This window comes from Mobula birostris, chromosome 20 (genome assembly GCF_030028105.1).
Source record: "Mobula birostris isolate sMobBir1 chromosome 20, sMobBir1.hap1, whole genome shotgun sequence".
In the NCBI taxonomy this organism is placed as follows: domain Eukaryota; kingdom Metazoa; phylum Chordata; class Chondrichthyes; order Myliobatiformes; family Myliobatidae; genus Mobula; species Mobula birostris.
The window spans coordinates 6,782,311-6,804,694 of NC_092389.1; the positions used below are offsets into that span (position 1 = coordinate 6,782,311).

Below are 22,384 nucleotides of genomic sequence, written 5' to 3' on the forward strand. Positions count from 1 at the left end.
TATATCTTTTATGTGATTGGAATCAAACTCTTGCTGGGATTTGAACTTATATTTTCTGCTCTGCTACATCAAACCAGTCCGTAGCTCGTTGTAAAATACAAGCACTTATACTAAGCCTGTACATAAACCTTGAGAATGAGTCCTGGGCCAGATAAAGAGCTGCGCCAACATTTAGACATGTCCTTGGAGTTTATATCAAAAATTCAATGGAATCACTATCACAAAAAAAAGAAAGCAAAAGTAGCAACACCTGAAATGCATATCATTTATTATTTTTCTAACTGCAGAGTCAAGGTATACAACTGAAACAATTGTTATTCTTATTTTTCTTTTACATGACTTATAAATAAAATACAAAAAAATGCTCACTACAAAAATCTACTGTTAGTAGGATGTAAAAAATATTCTCTTTCGCTATTGAAGGCACAAACTTCACTTAGTGACACATGAAGAAAAATAATCTGCAGCATTTCTTTTTTTTCTCTCTCCCCCTGTATCGGAACACTGAAAAAAAAATGAGAGCAGAGGGAAAGTTTACACAGGAAAAAGAGGGATTAAAGCTTGGATGATTACATCACAACGTGGATGAGGCGCACGCCCACGCTGTTGGCGTATTTTTGCGCTGACGAGGACAGGACCAGCGAACACTATTCCGAACACTGTTCTCATTCAAAATAAAAGGGAAAAAAAGGAAAAGATTTTTTTTAAATTTCCAGATTAACGAAAATGGCACCTTCTAAATGTAAGCTAACAACAGGTGCTGAGGTAGACTCAACTATAACATTAATTAAAAAAAATAATAACACCATTTTTATATTTTAAAAAAAAATTGTAATACAAAGCAATTAGACTGGCACATGCGCTGTCACAGACTTGATACAAAAAAACAAAATGGCTGGTTGCCATGGATACACTTGGTCCAAAATGGCAGTCCTCAGTGCTAATATTTATATATAATATATATGTATATGTATATATAACTGGGCAGGATGCCTCTTTCTGCAACGTTACAAGTCTTCACCATCGTAAACTGGCGCATGCACAAGAAACACACCCTAAAAGTAAAACAGACAAAGGATTTGTTTTTAAACACACTTTCTGAACAAAAAAAATGTACAAAGCATAGAACACCTTCTTGTCATAAACATATGCAACACTTGCACTTGACTGCAATAGGAATTTAAAGCCTGATTACTTTTTTTCAAAAAAAAATGTAGAAAATATCGTAGACAGTTTAGGCACACCATCATAAACATCCATATGTTACTTTGCACCTTTTGCACTAAATCAAAATATTTGTTGCCCAGTGCTATTTTACTGACAGATCCAATTTACTCCTCACAAGAACCCTTCCTTTGATGACAATCCTCAGAAAAGCTGAATGTGCAAATAACACGTGGAACCTATTTCCCTGGGCATTTAATGAAATTAATGCACTCATTTTAAATTGTTCTTTAATGAGATTCATAATTTTTGCCCTAAATATTTTGTGCCACATAAAACAAAACCAGGACAGCAAGGTTAAATTAGAAAAGTAATACTCACCTCAGTATAATTTAACCAATACTCCATGATAGTGTTAAGCATCTCACTCCTGATGCAACCCAGGCTTAAAAGATAAAATCTACAGTTGTACTTTTGAGTGTTTTCACAGTTTCAAAAGGGTTTAGAATGAGCATTTCACACCCAAAGGCTGTACATTTCTGAAACCCACTAACAATGTAGAGGCCACTGTGTATCAGGCTATTTGTACCTAAGCTTATGGAAAAGATAGGCCCATGTTAATCAAGTGTCATTTACCTTTCCAAAAACATGGGCACTACTTGTGTCTCCAATTCCTTTTCAGATTCACATTATAATATAATATACCTTTAAGCTGACTTGGTGGTAAATCAACTTTTGAAGGTTTGGGCTACAGGATGTATCAGCAAAGGATCAAACTGATCAACTGCTTTTTTCTGAATCCTTGTTGAGTGATGGTGCTGCACACTACAGCCTCACTCTCAATTAGAGGATCTTGTTCAGGTTGGTTAGGTCAAGTCAGATCAGTTACACTCTGGGTCAATACGTAACTATTGACAATGGTGACTGTGGTTTAGTGTATTGAATAGAATGAAAACAACTGGATCACAACTGGCTAGAGCTTAGCCTGGCTGTACAGTTGTGATTTTGTCTTGTTTACAGTTAAATACATTTCACAACGATAGGATTGAAATCATTTTGCACCATCTTAAATCAAAATCGTAATTTGCAAGCGCAATGTGAGAGGGTTTCTTTGTTGGGCGTAGGGATTTGGAGCTTTTCAAAAATCAAACACCTCCCTATTTGGTGTTGCAGTCAGCACCAGGTTCACCCAGAGTAACATTAGCCTAGGCCCTAACCTTTGCCAAAGGCCTGTGTCAGGTACTCCCAGGTCAAAACCTGCTAACAAGTATTCCAAGTCCAGGGTAACTCAGCAACAGATGCAATATGAATCATCAACATGTCACCATCCAGCCTCCTGCAAAGTGTTAGTTTCCACTTCATTGCACAAGCCATCCACTGAGTCCCAATTTACAGCTGTATTGTTGGAAGACTCCCTAACCACTATTGTGGGGTAACATTAGAGAATGAAAGGCAGAAGCTTCCCCTTTTAAACCCAGAGACAGGAAGCCATTTCACCAAATCTCCTTACTTGAAGTAACAGCCCCATGGGTCTGCCAAATGTTCTTGCGTTCTTTGTCTGGTCAAACAATGAACTTAACTTTCTCATGATCAGCTTGCATGCAACAGAATATGATCCTGCAAGAATCCAGGCACTACCTTGTGGACATACTATCATGTGGTACTTGTTCTGATAATACACCACCCTGGGTGAGACTAAGTGGACTTAATACTGGAGAAAATTTGCAAATTGCCAAACAGCTTTGGCTTCTTCCAAACCAGAATGCTAAGAGAAATCAGAGGGTGAAGTTGCATTTATGGAGGCAAACGATGCAAGTTAACACTGAGTTGACGCGGTGTCTTGACCTGAACCATCAGCTTACATCTTTTAACTCTACAGATGCTGCTTGACCTGCTGACATCTTCTAGCATTCTCTCTTCCATTCCATATGCCAGCATCTGCCATCTCTTTTGTTTTGCTTTCTTCCAGCTTTGATGGTCAAACCCAAAGATAGGCCATCAACCAAGCCATCCATGTCCACCGTCCAAATGAAAACACTAGACTATCTTAGTTTCTGTACATTAAGTTCACCAGCAACAAAACTGTAATTTTGAAACTGCACATTCCAGAAAATTTGAGAGAATATGCATTTTCAATTTTCTGTTAAAGGGGAGCTTTCCCCATAGTGTTTTCTGACAACATCAACTAAGTGCGCATTGCAGTGAGCCAGTAATTCACATGGCAATTGTGGCAGGTCAGATTTGTCACGTCTGGAGCAACGTCATTATTTCAAGGAAAACAAGTGCTGCAGTTAATAAACCTTAAACGTTTCACATGTTAAACAAATGAAGTTACACTTTTGTTAAGTATTTTAAATTATTAACTGGCTGAATTGCCATCTATTTGCAGTTCCAACATATTTGTTCTGTGTTCAGCTATTCTGAGGAAAGTAACAGCAAGGACTGGGGTTCCAGCGTGGACAGTCAGTATTACATCAAAATATCTTCCATTGCAGAAGTGCTATAATTGAGTACAGGGCTTTTCAGTGAGAAAGCCCAATCTTTATCCAAGTGTTTATTCCCTGTTCCTTACATTTTCCCTTCCAAAATCGAGGGGACTAGTAGTCCATAATATTTCTTTAAGAACTGAAGTGCATTTGGGAAGAAACTTTATGGAAGAGGAGAAACAGGTGACAGTGTTACGGAGGTATGGAGGTAGAAAAAAGGAAGGGGAGCATGGAGGAAGAGGGGGGGGAAGGGAGACTGAGAAGGGAATGCTAAGCTGGGAGGGGGGAGGGAGATGCGACAGCAAGAGGGAGAGGGGGTGACGCAACAGCGGGAGGGAGGGAGGGGGCGATGTGACAGAGAGAGAGATGCAACAGAGAGAGTTAGTTATTGGGGTTGCAAAATGACACGATAATGAATGAATAAAAGGCAGGAAAGTGGGGAAGAGAGGGAACGAGGGATTAGAATAAGGGTGGAGAGGTAGGGAAGATGATAGATTAGGCAGGAGAATAAAGCCAGAAATTTTGGAAGTTTTTGGCCCTGTGCAGCTTTAGCAAGAATTTTACTCATTACCAATCACAACTAACAAACCATTCTTCATGAAACACGGTCAAGTTAAAAGATCCTTCAGTCAGATGCAACATTATATCCAATTGCCTCCTACATTGTTTGGCAAGAGAACGTCCCTCTTCCACCCCCTACCTCTCCTCCCTCAGCAAGTCTATCCAATGTGCTGCCTGATTTTATTCATAACTAGAGTTTATACTATGAAATAACTTCTCTGTTTTTGATTTAGTGCTAAATGCATGGAATAACATTGGGATACAACGACACTGCATCAATTCCCACACATATTCACAAAAAAAATTATTCACATCACAGAGGTGGAAAGGGATGGAACTCATTGCAAACCTACAAAAAGGACCAACAAATATTACAAAAATATCACAATTTTGTAAATATCTAATCATTTCTGTCTGAATTTCACAGAGATCTGCCTCAGCCCCAAAGAACCAAAAAATCCTCACCCTCTATATTCAGTGTATTAATATTCTTTACTAAAATCCCTCATTAAACATCCAATCTGTTTTTCTCTCTCTCTCTCACACACACACACCGCACGTTAGCCAAATGTCCAGATTCTGTCCCAAGTGATACTTCTTTCCTTGTTCCTTCACATTTTAACAAAGATACATAAACTGTTTTTGTAATCCAAGCTTTAACACTTTTTTTGTTTTGCCCAGTTATCTCAATTTAGAAACCCAGTCACCAATGGTTGCCCTTCCAATCTTTAGGACAAGCATTTTCATTTTAAGGCCAGCCCCATTCCCTTTTTGCTGTCAAACCGAAAGGAAAGAGCCATGTGTAGCAAGCTCTGTCCTTACCTCTGTTTAGTTTTTAAACCATTCCCCACCCATCCCACTTCCCACCCCCACCTCTAAAATTAGCTACATTCCCACAACCCCTTTACAGATAGGTGCTGTAATCTTGCCAATACAAACAGCAAATAGCAACAAGCATGAGATGAACGATCCCGGCAACAATTAGAAACAAAAATACTGCAACTGTGCTTTAGGAACTTGACAAAATAAAATAAAGAGGTAGCTTTTGGAATAAATTTTGACCCTGGCCAAATCAACCAACCCGGGTCATTATTTCTTTAAAAAAAAACATAACAAAAAAAAATACCAGTTTTGGTAATGACTACACACTCGTATAAATTTGAAAATAAATTGCTTTCTCTGCCCTGGCACTTGGCAGTCTTTTAAGTACTTAACCCTTTTACCACTGCCTGACATACTTAAATGGCTCAAGGTGGTAGGCTAGAGGGAGACAAGCGCATGGGGGAACAAAAATAACATTAACTGAACGAGGTCATACAACACGAGGTAATCCAAGCATACTGTGCACAACACAGAAAATGGTTCAAAACAATTAAAAAAAAAGAACTCCTCTCCACGTTCACAGCACTGTTTATTTCCTTATTCTCTTTTTGATGATTAGACGTAGCACAGATAGAGATAAGTCTTCTCTATTCTCCAGTCTGGTGGGATATCCTCAGGTTTGTGGCTTTTCATGTGCTTCTGCATAGCAGAGAGACTCGGGCAGTAATCCAAGCATATCGTGCACTGGTAGGGGGAGGCCCCATTATGGGTGCGGAGATGTTTGATCATTGCTGAGTAGTCCCGCGACCGCTGATGACACAGCTTACACTCAAAGGGCTTTTCTCCTAGAGAGGTAACAAAAAACACATGAATCCGTTGGCCAAATATTAAATGACAACAACCACTCCTGCCTTCCGCCACTAATTACACACCTTTATCTCCACACCCCCAAATTACCATTTCCCCTCACTCTTCAAGGTTCTCCACCACTGATCAGTAGTAAAGCTGCTCTTCTAGACCAGCAGCATCCCTTGGACCCAGAAATTTATCACAGCCATTTAGGGGTAAAGACTTGTACACTCTGGGGAAGGAATTTGTCTTCATCACTGTCCTCAATGGCATAACCAACTGTATGCCCTGGTCCTGGCTTCCTGACCTAATGGAAATACCCTCCCTCCATCCCCTGTATTAAGCCCTTTAAAAAAAAGTTTCAATGAGATCTGCTCCCACCCATTACATTCTAGAGAATAACACCAGACTACATCAGCTCTCCTTGGAATAAGTCTTATGATTCACCATTGCACACAGTGGCAAGTAAATCTTTTCTTAGCTGAGAAGATAGTAAGTGGGCATAATACACCCTGTGTGGTCTCACCAAGCCCCCAAACAACTCTTTATTTCCATTCATGATAAAGAGCAACATACCCATCTCTTAATACACAATCACATTGGCCTTCAGTGACTTCTCCTCAGCATGTCCAACCCCCCAGCCCCAAATATTCATCTCAAAGTCCTTTCATTCTCCCTCCTTCATTGCCATATCTCCTGTTGTAACCCAATAAGGTCAGTTAGAAAATAGCTTCTCTTTGTGTGTTAGTCAATAGCCAGTAGTCTATCCGATTGTAGAAGGCACCTCTATTACACTCAGATTGCGTGAAGTTCCAAAGTCTAAGGAACACAAGGTCAAAACACACACAGAGGCAAATAGCATGTGGAGGATGGGACAATTGATATCCATACACAGATAGAATCCTCTGGAGCAAAGCAAAACCAAAACAATGACAATTGCTTTGAAATCAGTTCTCAGATTCCAAGTAACAATAAAAATATCTCATTGAAATTTAACTTTGATTAAGTGTCCATTTAGAGCTGTTGGCAACAGTTTCTTCCCCTGACAGGTTTCTGAATGCCCCATGGACACAACCTCATCCTCTTTTGCACTGTTTCACTTCGTTAATATTTTTATTGTAAATCATAAGTAATCTTTGATGTCTTGCACTGTACTGCTGCAAGACAACAAATAGTAATAAACAGTGATAATAAACTTGACCCTTTTTTAAAAAAACCTATTTAGTCAAGTATGTGTGAGCATGTGGAACTTGTGATCACTGGGAGTGATTGATGTAAATGACAGATTGAATTATATTAATAAAGACAGGAAAGGGCTCAAAGAAGTAGACTGTTCATATAGTCTCTCCCTTTACCATATATCCTATTTCTTTAATTCAGTAACCTAACAAAATACAATGTGCCAAACACTTTTATTAGTGTTAAAGTTCTTAAAAACTGCTTTATCGTTGAAACATAAAAAAAGTTTTTGTTCGGGTCACTGAAGGACTGACCTCCAGCAATGTATTTGACACAAGCAGTAATGCTCAATTGGAGGAGAGTTTTCATCAGCGACACAGGCCCTTTGCCCAGCCAATCTATGGCAGACAGGAGTGAGACAGATCGGCTGGCTGAGTGGTGTTGGAACAACAACCTTGCACTCAAAGTTAGTAAGAGCAAGGAAGTGATTGTGGACTTAGGGGAGGGGACACCAAGGGAACACACACCAATCTTTATTGAGGGGTAAGCAGTGGAAAAGGTTATCACTTTCAAGTTCCTGGGTGTCATCACCTCTGAAGATTTATCCTGGGCTCAACATATCAATGCAATTATGAAGAGGGCATGACAGCAGCTATATTTCATTAGGATTTTGATGAGACTTGGCATGTCATCAAAGAATCTAGCAAATTTCTACAGATGTACCATGGAGAGCATTCTGGCTGGTTGCATCACTGTCTGATAAGGGGTTGGGGTGGCGGGGGGAGAAACACTGCACAGGATCAAGAAAAGCTGCAGGAAGTTGTAAACTCAGCCAGCTCTATCATGGGCACAAGCCTCCCAACATCCAGAACATCTTAAAAAGGCATGCCTCAAAAAGACAGCATCCATCATTAAGGACCTCCACTACCCAGGATATGCCCCTTTTTCATTGCTACCAGCAAAGAGGCGGTACAGTAGCTTGAAGACACACAACTCAAATTTCAGGAACAGCTTCTTCCCCTCCACCAGAGTTCGGAATGGACAACGAACACTAACTCACTATCAACACACATCAAAGTTGCTGGTGAACGCAGCAGGCCAGGCAGCATCTCTAGGAAGAGGTACAGTCGACGTTTCAGGCCCAGACCCTTCGTCAGGACCCATTCATGATAAAGATGAAGGGTCTCGGCCTGAAACGTCAACTGCACCTCTTCCTAGAGATGCTGCCTGGCCTGCTGCGTTCACCAGCAACTTTTATGTGTGTTGCTTGAATTTCCAGCATCTGCAGAATTCCTGTTGTTTGCGTGTAAACTACCTCACTATTTTTGCTTTCTTACATACATATGCATGCGTATGTATATATATGTACAGTACATATTTATATATTTTTCTTACTATAATTTACAGTGTATTTTATGTTCACACTGTGCTGCTGCCACAAAACAACAAATTTCATGACATCATTCATAATAAACCTGATTCTGATTCCATGAAACTCTTCCCAATTTAATTAATCTGATACTGCCCACATTTACTTTCATGTGCTTATCTGACTTCCCTATAAGTAAATCTTTCGTATTCTACTCAGTGCATCCAGATGATCATCACTTCCAGATTCCAAAATCTTTTAGCATTCAGAAGGAAGATATGGTGACAAAGTGTTGGGTGGACACCAGCTAAAGGCCACATATTAGTAGTCGTAGTCATACTTTATTGATCCCGGGGGAAATTGGTTTTCGTTACAGTTGCACCACAAATAATTAAATAGTAATAAAACCATAAATAATTAAATAGTAATATGTAAATTATGCCAGGAAATAAGTCCAGGACCAGCCTATCGGCTCAGGGTGTCTGACCCTCCAAGGGAGGAGTTGTAAAGTTTGATGGCCACAGGCAGGAATGACTTCCTATGACGCTCTGTGTTGTATCTCAGTGGATTTGGGTTGGGTTGGGATACTTCACCCAATTAAATAGCCTTGCTAGTAAATTAGATTGGTTTATTCTTGTCACATACCGTATACTGAGGTGCAGTAAAAATCTTGGTCATCCAAACAGATAATTACAGCAGTGTATTGCAGTAGTACAATAACAGGATGCATACAAAAAGTATTACGATTAAAGAGAGAGTGCAGTGCAGACGGACAATAGGGTACAAGGTCACAACTGGGCACCTCTCGTTGGCCTTCCAATAGGAGGTCAGAGTGCCAGCTGTTCCACACTAAAGGCTGGAGGAGAAGACAGCGGAAAAATGGAAGATATTGCAGGACACAAGATTAGTTTAACACCATTTCAATTCAAAGTAAATTTATTATCAAAGTCCATACACATCACCATATTCTACCCTGAGATTAATTTTCTACTCAATAAATCCATAATAGAATAATAACCATAATAGGATCAATGAAAGATCACACCAAATTGGGTGTTCAATCAGTGTGCAAAGACAACAAACTCTGCAAATACAAAAAATAACAATAAATAAGCAATAAATATTGAGAACATGAGATGAAGAGTCATTGAAAATGAGTCCATAGGTTGTGGGAACATTTCAGTGATGAGGTGAGTGAAATTGAGTGAAGTTACCCCCTTTGGTTCAAGAACCTGATGGTTGAGGGGTAATAACTGTTCCTGAACCTGGTGGTGTGAGTCCTGAGGCTCCTGTACCTTCTTCCTAATGGCAGCAGTGAGAAGAGAGCATGACCTGGGTGGTGGGGGTCCCTGATGATGGATGATGCTTTCCTGTGACAGCATTTTGTGTAGATGTGCTCAGTGATGGGGATGGCTTTACCCATGATGGATTGGGTCATATTCATTACTTTTTGTAGGATTTTCCATTCAAGGGCATTAGTGTTTCCATACCAGGCTGTTCCACAGCCAGTGAATACATTCTCCACTACACACCTATAGAAGTTTGTCAAAGCTTTAGATATCACGTCCAATCTTTGTAAACTCCTCAAGAAGTAGAGATGCTGCCGTGCCTCCTTCATAATTACACTTGCATGTTGGACCCAGGACAGGGCCTCTGATTTGATAACACCAAGGAATTTAAAGTTGCTGACCCTCTCCACCTCTGATCTTTCAATGAGAAATGGCTCATGGACCTCTGGTTTCCACCTCTTGAAGTCAATTGTCAGTTCCTTGGTCTTCCTGACATTGATGGGGAGGTTGTTGTGGCACCACTCAGCCAGATTTTCAATCTCCCCCCCCCCATATGCTAATTTGTCACCACCTTAATTTGACATTCAACAGTGGTGTCGTCAGCAAACGTAAACAGGGCATCGGAGCTGTGCTTAGCGTCACAGTCATAAGTGTAAAATAAGTTGAGCAGGGGGCAAAGCACTCAGCCTTGATCTGGCCCTCAGCAGATTGTGGATCTCATGGCTCATCCAAGGATTCTGGTTGGAGAAGATTCTGAATGATTTTATGGGGACAAAATTGTCTACAACTGTTTTAATAAATTCTGCTATACGTTCCCATCACAAGCACGTCTATAAGGTTTAGTTTGTTTCAGTTTCAATTAAGAAGCTTTGTAGAGAGAGTCTCACTGACAGACACAGAATTAAATGCTGCAGGATTGTCAGCAATGCCTGATGCCTAAATGAATGAGTTTCACTCAGCAACATAAATTCGAGTGACTCTCTTACGAGCGTCTCCTCTGGGCACTTTGCCATTCTGAAAATTTATTACAAGGTGCACAAAAAGCAGATAACTTTGATCATTTCTGGCCACGTGTTATAGGAAGGATGCAGAAGCTTCAGAGAGTGTGCAGAGCAGATTTACCAGGATGCTGCCTGGATTAGAGAGTATGAGGATAGGTTGTGCGAGCTAAGGCTTTTCTCTTTGGAGTGAGGAAGGATGAGAGGTGACCTGAGAGAGGTGGACAAGGTGATAAGAGGCATAGATGGAGTGGGCAGTCAGAGACTTCTTCCCAGGGTGGAAATAGCTAATATCAGGTGGGATCATTTTGATGAAATTAGAGGAAAGTATAAGGAGGATATCAGAGCTACTGTAGGTTTTGTTTTTAGAGAGGACAGTAGGTGTGTGGAATGTGCTGTCAGGGGTAGTGGTACAGGTAGATACATTAGGGGTGTTTAGGAGACTCTTAGATAGGCACAAGGAGGGAAAAAATGGAGAGCTATGTAGGAGGAAAGGTTTGGATTGATCTTAGAGAAGGTCAAAAGGTCAGCAAAACATTGTAGGTCGAAAGGCCTCTATGGTGCTGTACTGCTCTATGTTCTATAATTGTTATGATCAGCATAAGAAAATGATGCTGAAAGGATAAAAACAATCCATTTGATTGGCAATGTTAGGGTTGGTACTCACCAGGCCATTTTGTACACATGTGGATGGGGGCTGGGGATTAGCTTCAAGACTTGGTCCTGGTCTCCAGTGCCCGATTTTTTCCCCTCTCAGTCTCCGACCCCACAGAAGCAGCAACTCACAAAAACAGAACCCAAATGAACAGCCACCTCACAGGCTCAGATCTGCCACAGCCCCAATTCAACTTATTCAAGCCTCAGCTTTCATTTCCAGCTCCAAACTGCAGTTTAAATACCACGAACCACACACCAAGCTGCAGAGAAACTGTTCCGTTTCAATTAGCAATTCGAAAACTTGCCTCAAATTAGGTTTCTCTAGAATGAAATAAAATCCAGCCCACATTTTGAGGCTGAGCATCAATCCACTTATTTCTTCATGTTGCACAGGAGCAGAATCCTCAATCACATCATTACTGGATGCAGGACAAATCCCTGCAATAAGCAATTAGAGTGTGAAAGAGGATTGACAATGTTCATTGAGTCAGGGAGGAAAGAATTGGGAATCACAACATGTCTGGCTCTGTTTGTTGATTGGCGTGATGTGCTGAATTAAGAATTGAGCATGGGAATGGCTTGCACTTCTAAGTACCGCACAGATACAGGTTGTTTTTACACAGAGAATAGTGGCACCGGGGGTTTAAGGTGGCACAGGTGAACCTCAGCAACGACTGGCTGGTGGCTAACAAAACAAGGATAGCAACTAAATACTTGTTAATCACACTTTTTCTGGCAAATGATCATCACAATTAGTAGTGTGTAACTTTCCTTCGGACTTGGGGGCAATTCGATGTGCAGAACCAAGGTGAGGCAAGCCAACAGGCTCATCGCCAAGAGCAAGGAAGAGCGTGAAAGGTTGGGCACAGGCCAAAATCGAAGTTGCGGGGTCCAGAGCATATCTACCCGATAGAGATTTGCATGCCAAATCAAGGCGGCAAAGCTCGGCGTACCTATGCGGCAGATCCCGTTGTTCGAATGGAGGTTTAAGTACCAGGCCAGATTGTAAAGGTCAGGGTATTGAGGCCCGAAGTGAGGTACGGGCTGGTTCAGATCGTTGTTCGAAGCGACAGAACCTGTTGTTCAGATGGAGAGTTAAGTGCCAGGCCAGATTGAAAAGTTCAGGGTGTCAGGACACAAGGCGAGGTATGGGCCGATTCAGATCGCTGCTCCAAGACTCGCTACTCGGGTCTGTGCTGAACTATGATACTGACCTCAGTTCAGAAATGTTATTTGCTTGCAGTAACTGTTTGCATGATTTGTTTTTCATTGCACGATTGGTCTTCGATGGTCTTCTTTTTCTTAAATAGGTTATTTTATCTTTTTGTTGGACAGCTATTTTTATATACATATATTGGGTTTCTTTGTTTTGTGGCTGCCTGTCAGGAGACAAACCTCAGGGTTGTACAATGGATACATACTTTGATAATAAACATACTTTGAGGATTTCACTGGGCTTCCATGCTATTCAAAGTTCAAAGGTAAGAAATGATTTATTCAAAGTTCACAGAAAATTTACTATCAAAGTATGTATACGTCACCACATACTACCCTGAGATTCATTTTCTTTCAGACTTTCACACTAGGACAAAGAAATACAATAAAATTATTGGGAAAAAAAACTACACACAGACTGATAAACAGCCAACATGCAAAAGAAGACAAACTGTTAAAAAAAACAAATTTATAATATCGAGAACATGAGTTGTAGAGTCCTTGAAAGTGAGTCCATAGGTTGTGGAATCAGTTCATTGTTGTGGTGAGTGAAGTTATCCACACTGGTTCAGGAGCCTGATGGTTGAGGGGTAAGAACTGTCCCTGAACCTGGTGGTGAGGGACCTGAGGCTCCTCTACTACCCTCCTAATGGCAGCAGTGAGAAGAGAGCAGACCTGAATGGTGGGGGCCCTTGATGATGGCTACTGCTTTCTTGTCACAGTGGTCCTTGTGGATGCGCTGAATGGTAGAGAGTGCTTTACCTCTGATGGGCTGGGCTGAATTTAGTCCTGTCAATTGGAATGATTGTGAGGGTTTTATCGGAACCGTGCACATTGAAAGTAAAGTCATAGAGCACTACAGCATGGAAACAGGCCATCAGTCCACTGAAACTACTCCAACCACCAACAGCCTATTTATATTTTCACACCTTCAGCCCATACGGGGAGAAGATGGCGATGTGACGGCAGCGCGTGCAGCCTCTCTGGTGATGAATATCTGTTATTTGTCAAGTAGGGGACCGTGCACAATTCTGATTTGATGGAGACAGACGTGAGAGCACAGCGGAACATCTGGAAAACTTCTGAAATGCCTGCTTTGCTACCGCTGCTACTGTGTGGTAACCGGAATCTCCGGAGCTGAAGGCCCCAAGATCCTCGGCTTTGCGTGTTTCAGCGGCTGGGGCGAGGTCGAAGGTGCTTGGCAGAGGATGGCGCTCAGGAGGCTGTACCGGAGAGGCTGCTCGGAAGCTCGGAGTTTTCAGACGGATGGACTCAGGGTCGGCTGCTTCCAAGGTATCGGCAAGTTGACAGTGCCTGGAGGTTTATGGCAGGGAGTTTCTCCCTTTTGCCGCTGCTATCGGGGACTCGAGAGTCGATCAACTTGGGACTTTGAGACTATTTTTTTGCTGTGCCCGTGGTCTGTTCTTCATCAAATTATGGTATTGCTTGCACTGCTGTAACTATATGTTACTGTATAATTACGTGGTTCTGTCAGTGTTAGTCTTGGTCTGTCTTGTTTTCTGCGGTATCACGCCAGAGAAACATTGTATCATTTCTTAATGCATATATGCATTTCTAAATGACAATAAAAGAGGACTGAGTGTTTTCATAATCTAATTTAATCATACTTTCTCAGCAACCAGTTTCCAACACTCACCTATACACTGGCAGCAATTGCACTAACGATTACCATCTTTGGGAAACTGTAGGAAAGCAGAGTACTTGGAGAACACACAGTGGTACGTACAGGGAGAAGTTGCTACTTTCATGCGGACAGCCGTGGAGGTCAGGATTGAACCCGGGTCTCTGGTGCCGTGAAATAGCGGCTCTACCAGCTGCACCACCATGTTGAGTAAATGGGAACAGATTCAACTTGTTCTCAAAGGGATGCGGGATGGCTGAGGGAAGAGCGGGATGCCCAGCGACATGGCCAGCATTTATTGCCCACCCCCAAATGCACTATTTTATCTTTACATGGTGGGGGGGGTGGTTGTTGATGACTTTCTTTGAACAGGTGGGTTCCTTGGATCTTTATTTCATGGCTGTCTGTGGTCAAGACACATTTCAGGCTGTCTGCTGCACATATACTTTGATAATAAATATACTTTGAACTTGGAATCTTTGAAGATGAAGGTATTCCCCAAGACACATTGTGTATCTAGTTAGAGAACTTAGACCTAGAACTAATGAAGCAGTAATAAGTTTCCAAATTAGGATGATCTGCACATTGATAGAGAACATATTGGCTATGGTGTTTCCACACGCTTGCTGTCTTTGGTTTTTGTTTATTCTTGTCACATCTAACAAGATACAGTGAAAAGCCTGTTTTGAATACTGTTCATACAGGTCAAATCATTACACAGTGCACTGAGCTGGAATATGGTAAAACATTAACAATGCAGAATAGAGTGTAAAAGCTACTGGAAAAGTGCAGTGCAGGTAAATAAAGTGCAAGATCATAACTAGGTAGGTTGTGAGGCTACAAATCTATCTTATAGTACCAGAGCTGTGTTTGAGAGTCTGGCAACAGTGAGACAGAAGCTGTCCCTGAGCCTGGTGTTACTTGCTTTCAGGCTTTTGATCTTCTGCCGATGAGAGAGAAGAGAGAATGTTGGCCAGGGGTGGGGGTGGTCTTTGATTATGCTGGCTGCTTTACTGAGAGGCTGAGAAGCATGCACAGAATCTAAGGTTCTCGTGATGTGCTGAGCTGTGTTCACAGTGCTGTCTTGATACATGTCAGAAATTGGAAGGCATTGCTCTAGTATCCTTGCAGATGATTCGCACCACAGCAAACAGTGCTGGTGGTTGAGGGGATAAACGACTAGGGTGGAGGATGGAGCGGTCAACCAACTGGACAACAGCAAACATCTTGAGGCTAGTTTGAGGAGCACTGAACTTGACAGATAAAGTGCATTTCATCATTCTCCTGACTTGCCTGAGGATTTTAGGGGATCAGGAAGTAAATCACTCACTACTTTTGAAACTACAATATTTATGTGGGCCATCAACTTAAAACACTGACCAATCTGATCCTGTGAGCAGAGGACAATGATGGCATGGACTTGTGGATAGGTTATATCACTGGGTGCCAACACTGGTTGGACACCCAAATTGGTGCAGTCTTTCATTGACTCTTAGTTATTACCCTATTATGGATTTGTTAAGTATGCCACAAAGACAGAAAGATGGTGCCAGTTAACCACAGTGACATTCTGTGAGCTGCAGCCATTACTTTGAACTTTGAAGAAAGCAGATCTCAGGGTTGTATATAGTTATATATAGGTACTTTGATGACAGATTTACTTTGAACTCAAGTCGCTATTCAGGTGCTGCCTTTAGACCAGAACGTTTTCTCCTGCCACACTATACTTACACTTCTCGTTGATTTGACTTGAGGCAATGATGCATTTTACTGTATGCTTCAATCGTACACTAGACAAATAAAGCTAACACTTCAAAAAACATTATTTTTTTCTACAAATTGAAATGGTGCAAAAGAATGAGAAGGGGTGAGACCAGCCCATATAATGGTTTACCTGTGTGAACCCGGTAGTGGGTCTCCAACTGGTGCTTAAGACTGAATTTCTTGCCACAGCCATTGCACTCGTAGGGCTTCTCCCCAGTGTGGATGCGTTTGTGACTCTTCAGAGTACACTCGTCACGGAAGCAGCTCCCACAAAACTCGCACTCATAAGGGTGGTCACCTGCGAGGAGGAAGAAGAAAAAAATCAAGAATTTCCTCAGGATAACAATGCTCCATAATAAACTATTCAAAGCTGATACGGAATTCTTTCCTCACCTCTTGTTTGATATAGAAACTTGAGGGAGACGGGAGACAGAAGATGGGAGATGGGAGGGCTACGACCCAGGTGTGAGTTGATGAGACTGCACAGAATAATAGTTTGGCATGGACTAGATCGGCCAAAGGGCCTGATTCTGTGATGTAGTGTTCCTTTAGAAAGTTTATGGAGCAAGGAAGAGCATAACTGAGCAAGCCTCACTGAGCCTCACTTATGCTTTGTTCATTGCTTATTCATAAGCAGCCTTGGTGGCTACAATTTTTTAAGGCATCCATTAGTCTCATGAGACCATGGATTTGCGCCTTGGAAGGTGTCCAGGGTGCAGGCCTGGGCAAGGTTGTATGGAAGACTGGCAGTTGCCCATGCTACAAGTCTCCCCTCTCCACGCCACCGATGTTGTCCAAGGGAAGGGTATTGGGACCCACACAGCTTGGCACCGGAGTCGTCGCAGAGCAATGTGTGGTTAAGTGCCTTGCTCAAGGACACAACATGCTCCCTCGGCCAAGGCTCTAACTAGCAACCTTCAGATCACTAGACGAATGCCTTAACCACTTGGCCACATACCAACACTGGCTACAATTACCATTAGCCTAAATAATAGTCATAAGAGTACTACTACAGCACAGAAACAGGCCATTCAGCCAATCTAGTTGGTGCTGACTTGTTCTTTTGACTAGTCCCATCTACCTACACCCTGACTCTCCATACTTCTCTCATTCATGCACCTTCTCTTAAAATTTGGCAACTCAACCACACTCACACCACCCTCTGAGCAAAGTGGTTCCCCCTCATATTCACCTTTCACCCTACACTATAGCCTCTTGTACTAGTCTCACCCACTCTGAGGGGAAAAAGCTTGCATACACTGACTCAATCTATACCCTCATCATTTTGTATGCCTCTATCAGTTCTCCCCTCATTCTCCTGCACTCTAGGGAATAAAGTCATACCTATTCAAACTATTCCACTGAAATTAATCACATTTCAAAATCATGAAACATGTTTGTGATTTTTATATATTTAGAGATACAACAGGGTAACAGGTCCTTCTGGCCCAATGAGCCTGCACTGCCCAATGACACGCACGTGACCAATTAACCTATTACTCTGACGGTGGTGTCTGAAAAGAGGATGCTGTCCAAGTTGCATGCCATCTTGGTCAATGTCTCCCATCCACTACATAATGTACTGGTGGGGCACAGGAGTACATTCAGCCAGAGACTCATTCCACCGAGATGCAACACAGAGCGTCATAGGAAGTCATTCCTGCCTGTGGCCATCAACTCCTCCCTTGGAGAGTCAGACACCCTGAGCCAATAGGCTGGTCCTGGACTTATTTCCATCTGGCTTAATTTACATATTATTATTTAATTATTTATGGTTTTATATTGCTATATTTATACTTTATTCTTAGTTGGTGCAACTGTAACAAAACCCAATTTCCCTCGGGATCAATAAAGTATGTCTGTCTATCTATCTATCTATCCCGTACGTCTTTGGGTAGTGTCCAGTTAGTGCAACACTATTGCAGCTCAAGCTACCTGGGTTCAGTTCTGCCACAGTCTGTAAGGAGTTTGTACGTTCTCCCCGTGACCACGTGGGTTTCCTCCAGGTGCTCCACGTTTCCTCGTACATTTCAAACTCTTATAGTTCAGTAGATTAATTGGTCACATGGAAGTAAAAGACGGTGCAGGAAGGGCCTGTTCTTACACTGTATACCCAAATAAAATAAATAACAATATAATAAAGAATTGCTTTCTTCTAAACTTATGCTTTTATCTTTCACTGTCTCAACTGACCTTCACAAGCTCCGCTCACTGTGATGACACTGCCACTTGTGAAAGCTCACTGTGAACAAACTGGCTCCTGGCTTCCCCACAGAACAATGGAAATTACACTTCAAAACTATTTCATTCATTGTAAAGTTCTCTGAGGTGTCATGTTGTGTGGAAGCACATTATATTTTCCATTTCATTCAGCACTGTACAGCAACAAGGTGATCGCAATTTAGTTACATCAGACATGTTATCGAAACAGAGTTCATGGATGTTAATGGAAGAGAAAGAAAAATGTATAAATGGATAAAAGCTACAGATAATGATATTTAGGGATACAGCACAGCAACAGGCCGGTGAGACCGTGCTGCAGAATTACACCGAAGTGACCAACTAAACTGTACATTTTTGGATTATGGGAGGAAACTGGAGCACCTGACGAACCCCATGAGGTCACGGGGAGAACGTGCAAACTCCTTACAGACAGCAGTGGGGACTGAACCCAGTCGCTGGCGCTGTAATAGCTTAATGCTACCATGCCGTCCTTTCAGGAGGAAGCAATTCATTGTTTCTCAAACATCTTAAAGCTGTTTCAACTACTTCATGAGTTGCAATGGGAGGTGATTTATTAGCTGAGCTAATGCTAATTATGGTCACTTAGATTCCCCAGAAAAGATCAGGTCAGGCTTACACCTCAGAGTCATTTTTTGATTTCAAAATATTCTGAGTTTATACCCTTTAACATAACAAAAAGAAAGAGTAATCTTTACAAACCCTGAAGCCTCCCTCACTGTTCAATGAGACCCTTGCTGATTTGATTGTTGTCCTCCACTCCAATTCCCAACATCCCATGATACTCTGCGATAGTCCTAATTTTTACCATAGTCTTGAATGTTTAGAAAGGGTAAATAAAAGCAAACTGGAGATTAAAGAGATGATATGGGTGCATTTAGATAAAATAATTGGATTATTTCAACAGAAAGTCACAACATAATCTGGATTAAACGTACCATCATTACCACCCTCTCCTATTCAAACTCCATCTTTGCCCTAGACTTGAAGATTGTGAGCCTTTCAGTCTTTAGTCTGCAAGCTCATAAATCCTATTTGTAGTTTCCTTGTGGTTTATCTTATCAGTCTTCTTATTTAAAGCCTGCCATGTGTTGCTCCATGAACCTGGGTTAAAAGGATTAGGTGTACCTGATTCTTTGTAACATTCTCACTACCTTTAAACTAGAAGTGCCACTTTCATCTTGCTCATCACTAGCTCTTTAATATTCTGTATGTGCAGCAGACACCAATACAGTGTTTCAGTGATGGCTGCATCATTTACAGCCTTCTGTTTTGATGCACGGGTTCATGGAACGTCTTTGAAATCTTACAGAAGAAAGGGAACAATTAGTACAATTGTTCCTGACATATGGAGAGAGCTGTTAGTACAGAAGCTGGGAAGGTATTAATGCAAAGACAAACATCTATGGAAACTGAATCTACATTTAATACGAATTTATATTTAATTTATGGTTTTCTGGTCAATGCTGCTTCTATGATGCTATGTGCCTGTGGTGATGCAGCAAGGTTTTAACAGCATAGATGTACTTCTCTTTCTTTTTATTAGCTTTATTTGGTACATGTATATTGAAACATTTTGCGTCAATGACCAATGCAGTCCGACGATATGCTGGGGGGGTAGCCTGCAAATGTCAACATGCTTGCTTTGCCAACATAGCATATTCACAACGTACTAACCCTAACCCATACATCTTCAAAATATGGGAAGAAAGCCGAGCACCCGGAAGAAACCCAAGCAGCCCCAGGAGAACACAAGCTCCTATGTTGCAACAGTGTCATGCTGACCACTATGTCTCGCCCTACTTGCACCTAGGGCATTAAATTCAACTCTAACTTTGAATCCATAACAGCTTTTAAAAGGGATATGGAAATAAAAACCAAAGATGTTGAAAAACTGAGACAAAAAGAACAGAAAATTGCTGGAAACACTCAGCATCTTTCAGATGTGAAACAGTTCAACATTTCACAGTGGGGATCCTTTATCAGAATGAATAGTCTGAGATCTGAAGTGTGAACACTGTTTCTCTCACATTTACAAGTGAATTTGATCACTTCCACACGGTGCTTGACAGCACGGCAGATAAGCAGGGGTAGTTCCACGCAAAATTCAAGATTGCTTAATGTCATTTTCCAGTACACAATTGTAAAGGAGAACAAAATAATTGTTACTCCAGATCTGATGCAGCACAAAAAAAACACAATAAATATAAATACATAAAATAGCTTATATGCATAGATTGATTGTCTGTCCATAATGTGATGCTAGGCTGTACAACAGGTGACTGATGGGAAATAGTAAAGTAGTGGTGGAGTTAGTGGGTGGAGGTGTTGATCAGCCTTACTGCAGACTGTAATTCGACATCGTTCTGCCCCATTGCAATATTTCCCGAAACAATCAAAATAATTAAAACATACCTTATCGTAATAATGTTCTTATTCATGGCCAACTTTAGGAGTAAGCATGATATTGCACTTGAAATTCACATGGTAAGACTTCACAAGAGAACTCTCTTAACACTTCCTTAAGCAAGATGGCCAACACTGCCAGCATGATCAGGGATGACCTCGTCCCTGGAATTAATCTTGAAAGTAAAAGTGACTTTATCTGATATTTTTTCAGCTTCTCCAAGGAGAGAAAAATCAAAGGCATGCTTAGATAAAGAAGCTAAATTTTAACAATAATTTGTTGGTTGTGCAATAGCAAGACACGCCTCAATCCTTCACTCTGATTGACTCATTAAGCCAATAGATCATTACAGCACGCTTATTGAATGCTGCGTCATCTCAGTACTGGGAAAGAGTGGAGGTACTTTTCAGTTTTATACAGGGTGATGGGAGCAAGATGCAGATTTAAAAGGTGAGGGTCTGATCAAGGACCAACTTTATTCACCATATACAATTACATGTATAGTGGATTCCAGTTAATTGGGACCTTTCGGGACCAGTACATTTTGGCCCAGTTAAGCAGCTGCCACAATTAGCTGAAATTTCTTGGAAATAGTTAAAAGGTATATAAAAAAGACAATATACCATTAAACTGAGTATTTAAAAGAAATCCAGAATAAGTTAGAACACTACCATCGTTACAGTGCTATAAAACTGTGCATTAGTTCCTAATAGTTATCGATGGAGGAATTCATCTGCCATGCTCTTTTCATTGACTGTATATGAACAAAATCAGCATAGTGTAAATAATGGACTGCCTTCATACAACATTTAAGGTTGTATGAAGGCAGACCATTCAATTGCATCCTCTAAATCTTAATTTTCATTGTAACATTCAAGACGATTGTCCAAACCTTCATATTCTTCATAGTTCCGAACTTGAAGTAGTGAGGTTGTTTCATTTTCACTCTCAGCAATTCCCTGTATCTTCAAACCTGAATGCTTGAAACCGCGATGAGCAAAATAGTTCTGGATAGTCTTACTGGTTATTTCTCACCAACTATCAGTAACAAGAATTGCTGTTTTTCTTTTTAAAAAAAAAGACATGCAACAGACACCATCTAAAAACTCAAACACAAGGACATCTGCAGACACTGGAATTTCAAGCAGCACACATAAAAGTTGCTGGTGAACGCAGCAGGCCAGGCAGCATCTCTAGGAAGAGGTACAGTCGACGTTTCGGGCCGAGACCCTTTGTCAGGACTAACTGAAGGAAGAGCTAGTAAGAGATTTGAAAGTGGGAGGGGGAGGGGGGGGGGGTAGATCCAAAATGTCTCGAGACCCAACGCAGACTGGGAGACCGTTTCGCTGAGACTCTAAGCATGGTGTAGTGTTTAATGGCCATGCAAGTGCATGCAATTGACCCTAGTTAGAAACTGTTTGACAACAGTCTCCTGCCCCAATTAAGTGGCATAATATCTCAAATCAACAAAGAGAATCATGTTTATCTTCTTGACTTAGTTTTTGTTCTTTAAGAGTTGTCCCAAATAAGCGGCTGCCCTGATCAGCGGATGACCCAATTAACCAGAATCCACGGCATTAGGAAATTACGGTGATGTGTCAGCATGATATACAACAAAAAAAAACACCAACATTCAACAATTATAAAGAATAAACAATTAGTTTTTAAATGTAGTTTAAAAGTGTTTACAGTGCAGTAACTTGGGTAATAAATAGAGAGAGGTGGGGAGGCTAACCAGAAT

At 41.3% G+C, this 22,384-nt stretch overlaps 1 protein-coding gene across 2 annotated transcripts in view; it reads right to left on the reverse strand.

Moving 5' to 3' along the window:
- Positions 1–251: 251 nt before the first annotated feature.
- zbtb16a (zinc finger and BTB domain containing 16a) overlaps positions 252–22,384 on the reverse strand; it is a 276,018-nt gene continuing 253,885 nt past the window's right edge. For both annotated transcript variants that reach the window (XM_072283921.1, XM_072283922.1), the window contains exons 6-7: positions 16,126–16,293; positions 252–5,878 (exon numbers count right to left, since the gene is read on the reverse strand). In XM_072283921.1, coding sequence (XP_072140022.1) covers positions 5,649–5,878; positions 16,126–16,293 — 398 coding nt within the window. In that variant the 3' untranslated portion in view covers positions 252–5,648. The remainder of the gene's footprint in view (positions 5,879–16,125; positions 16,294–22,384) is intronic.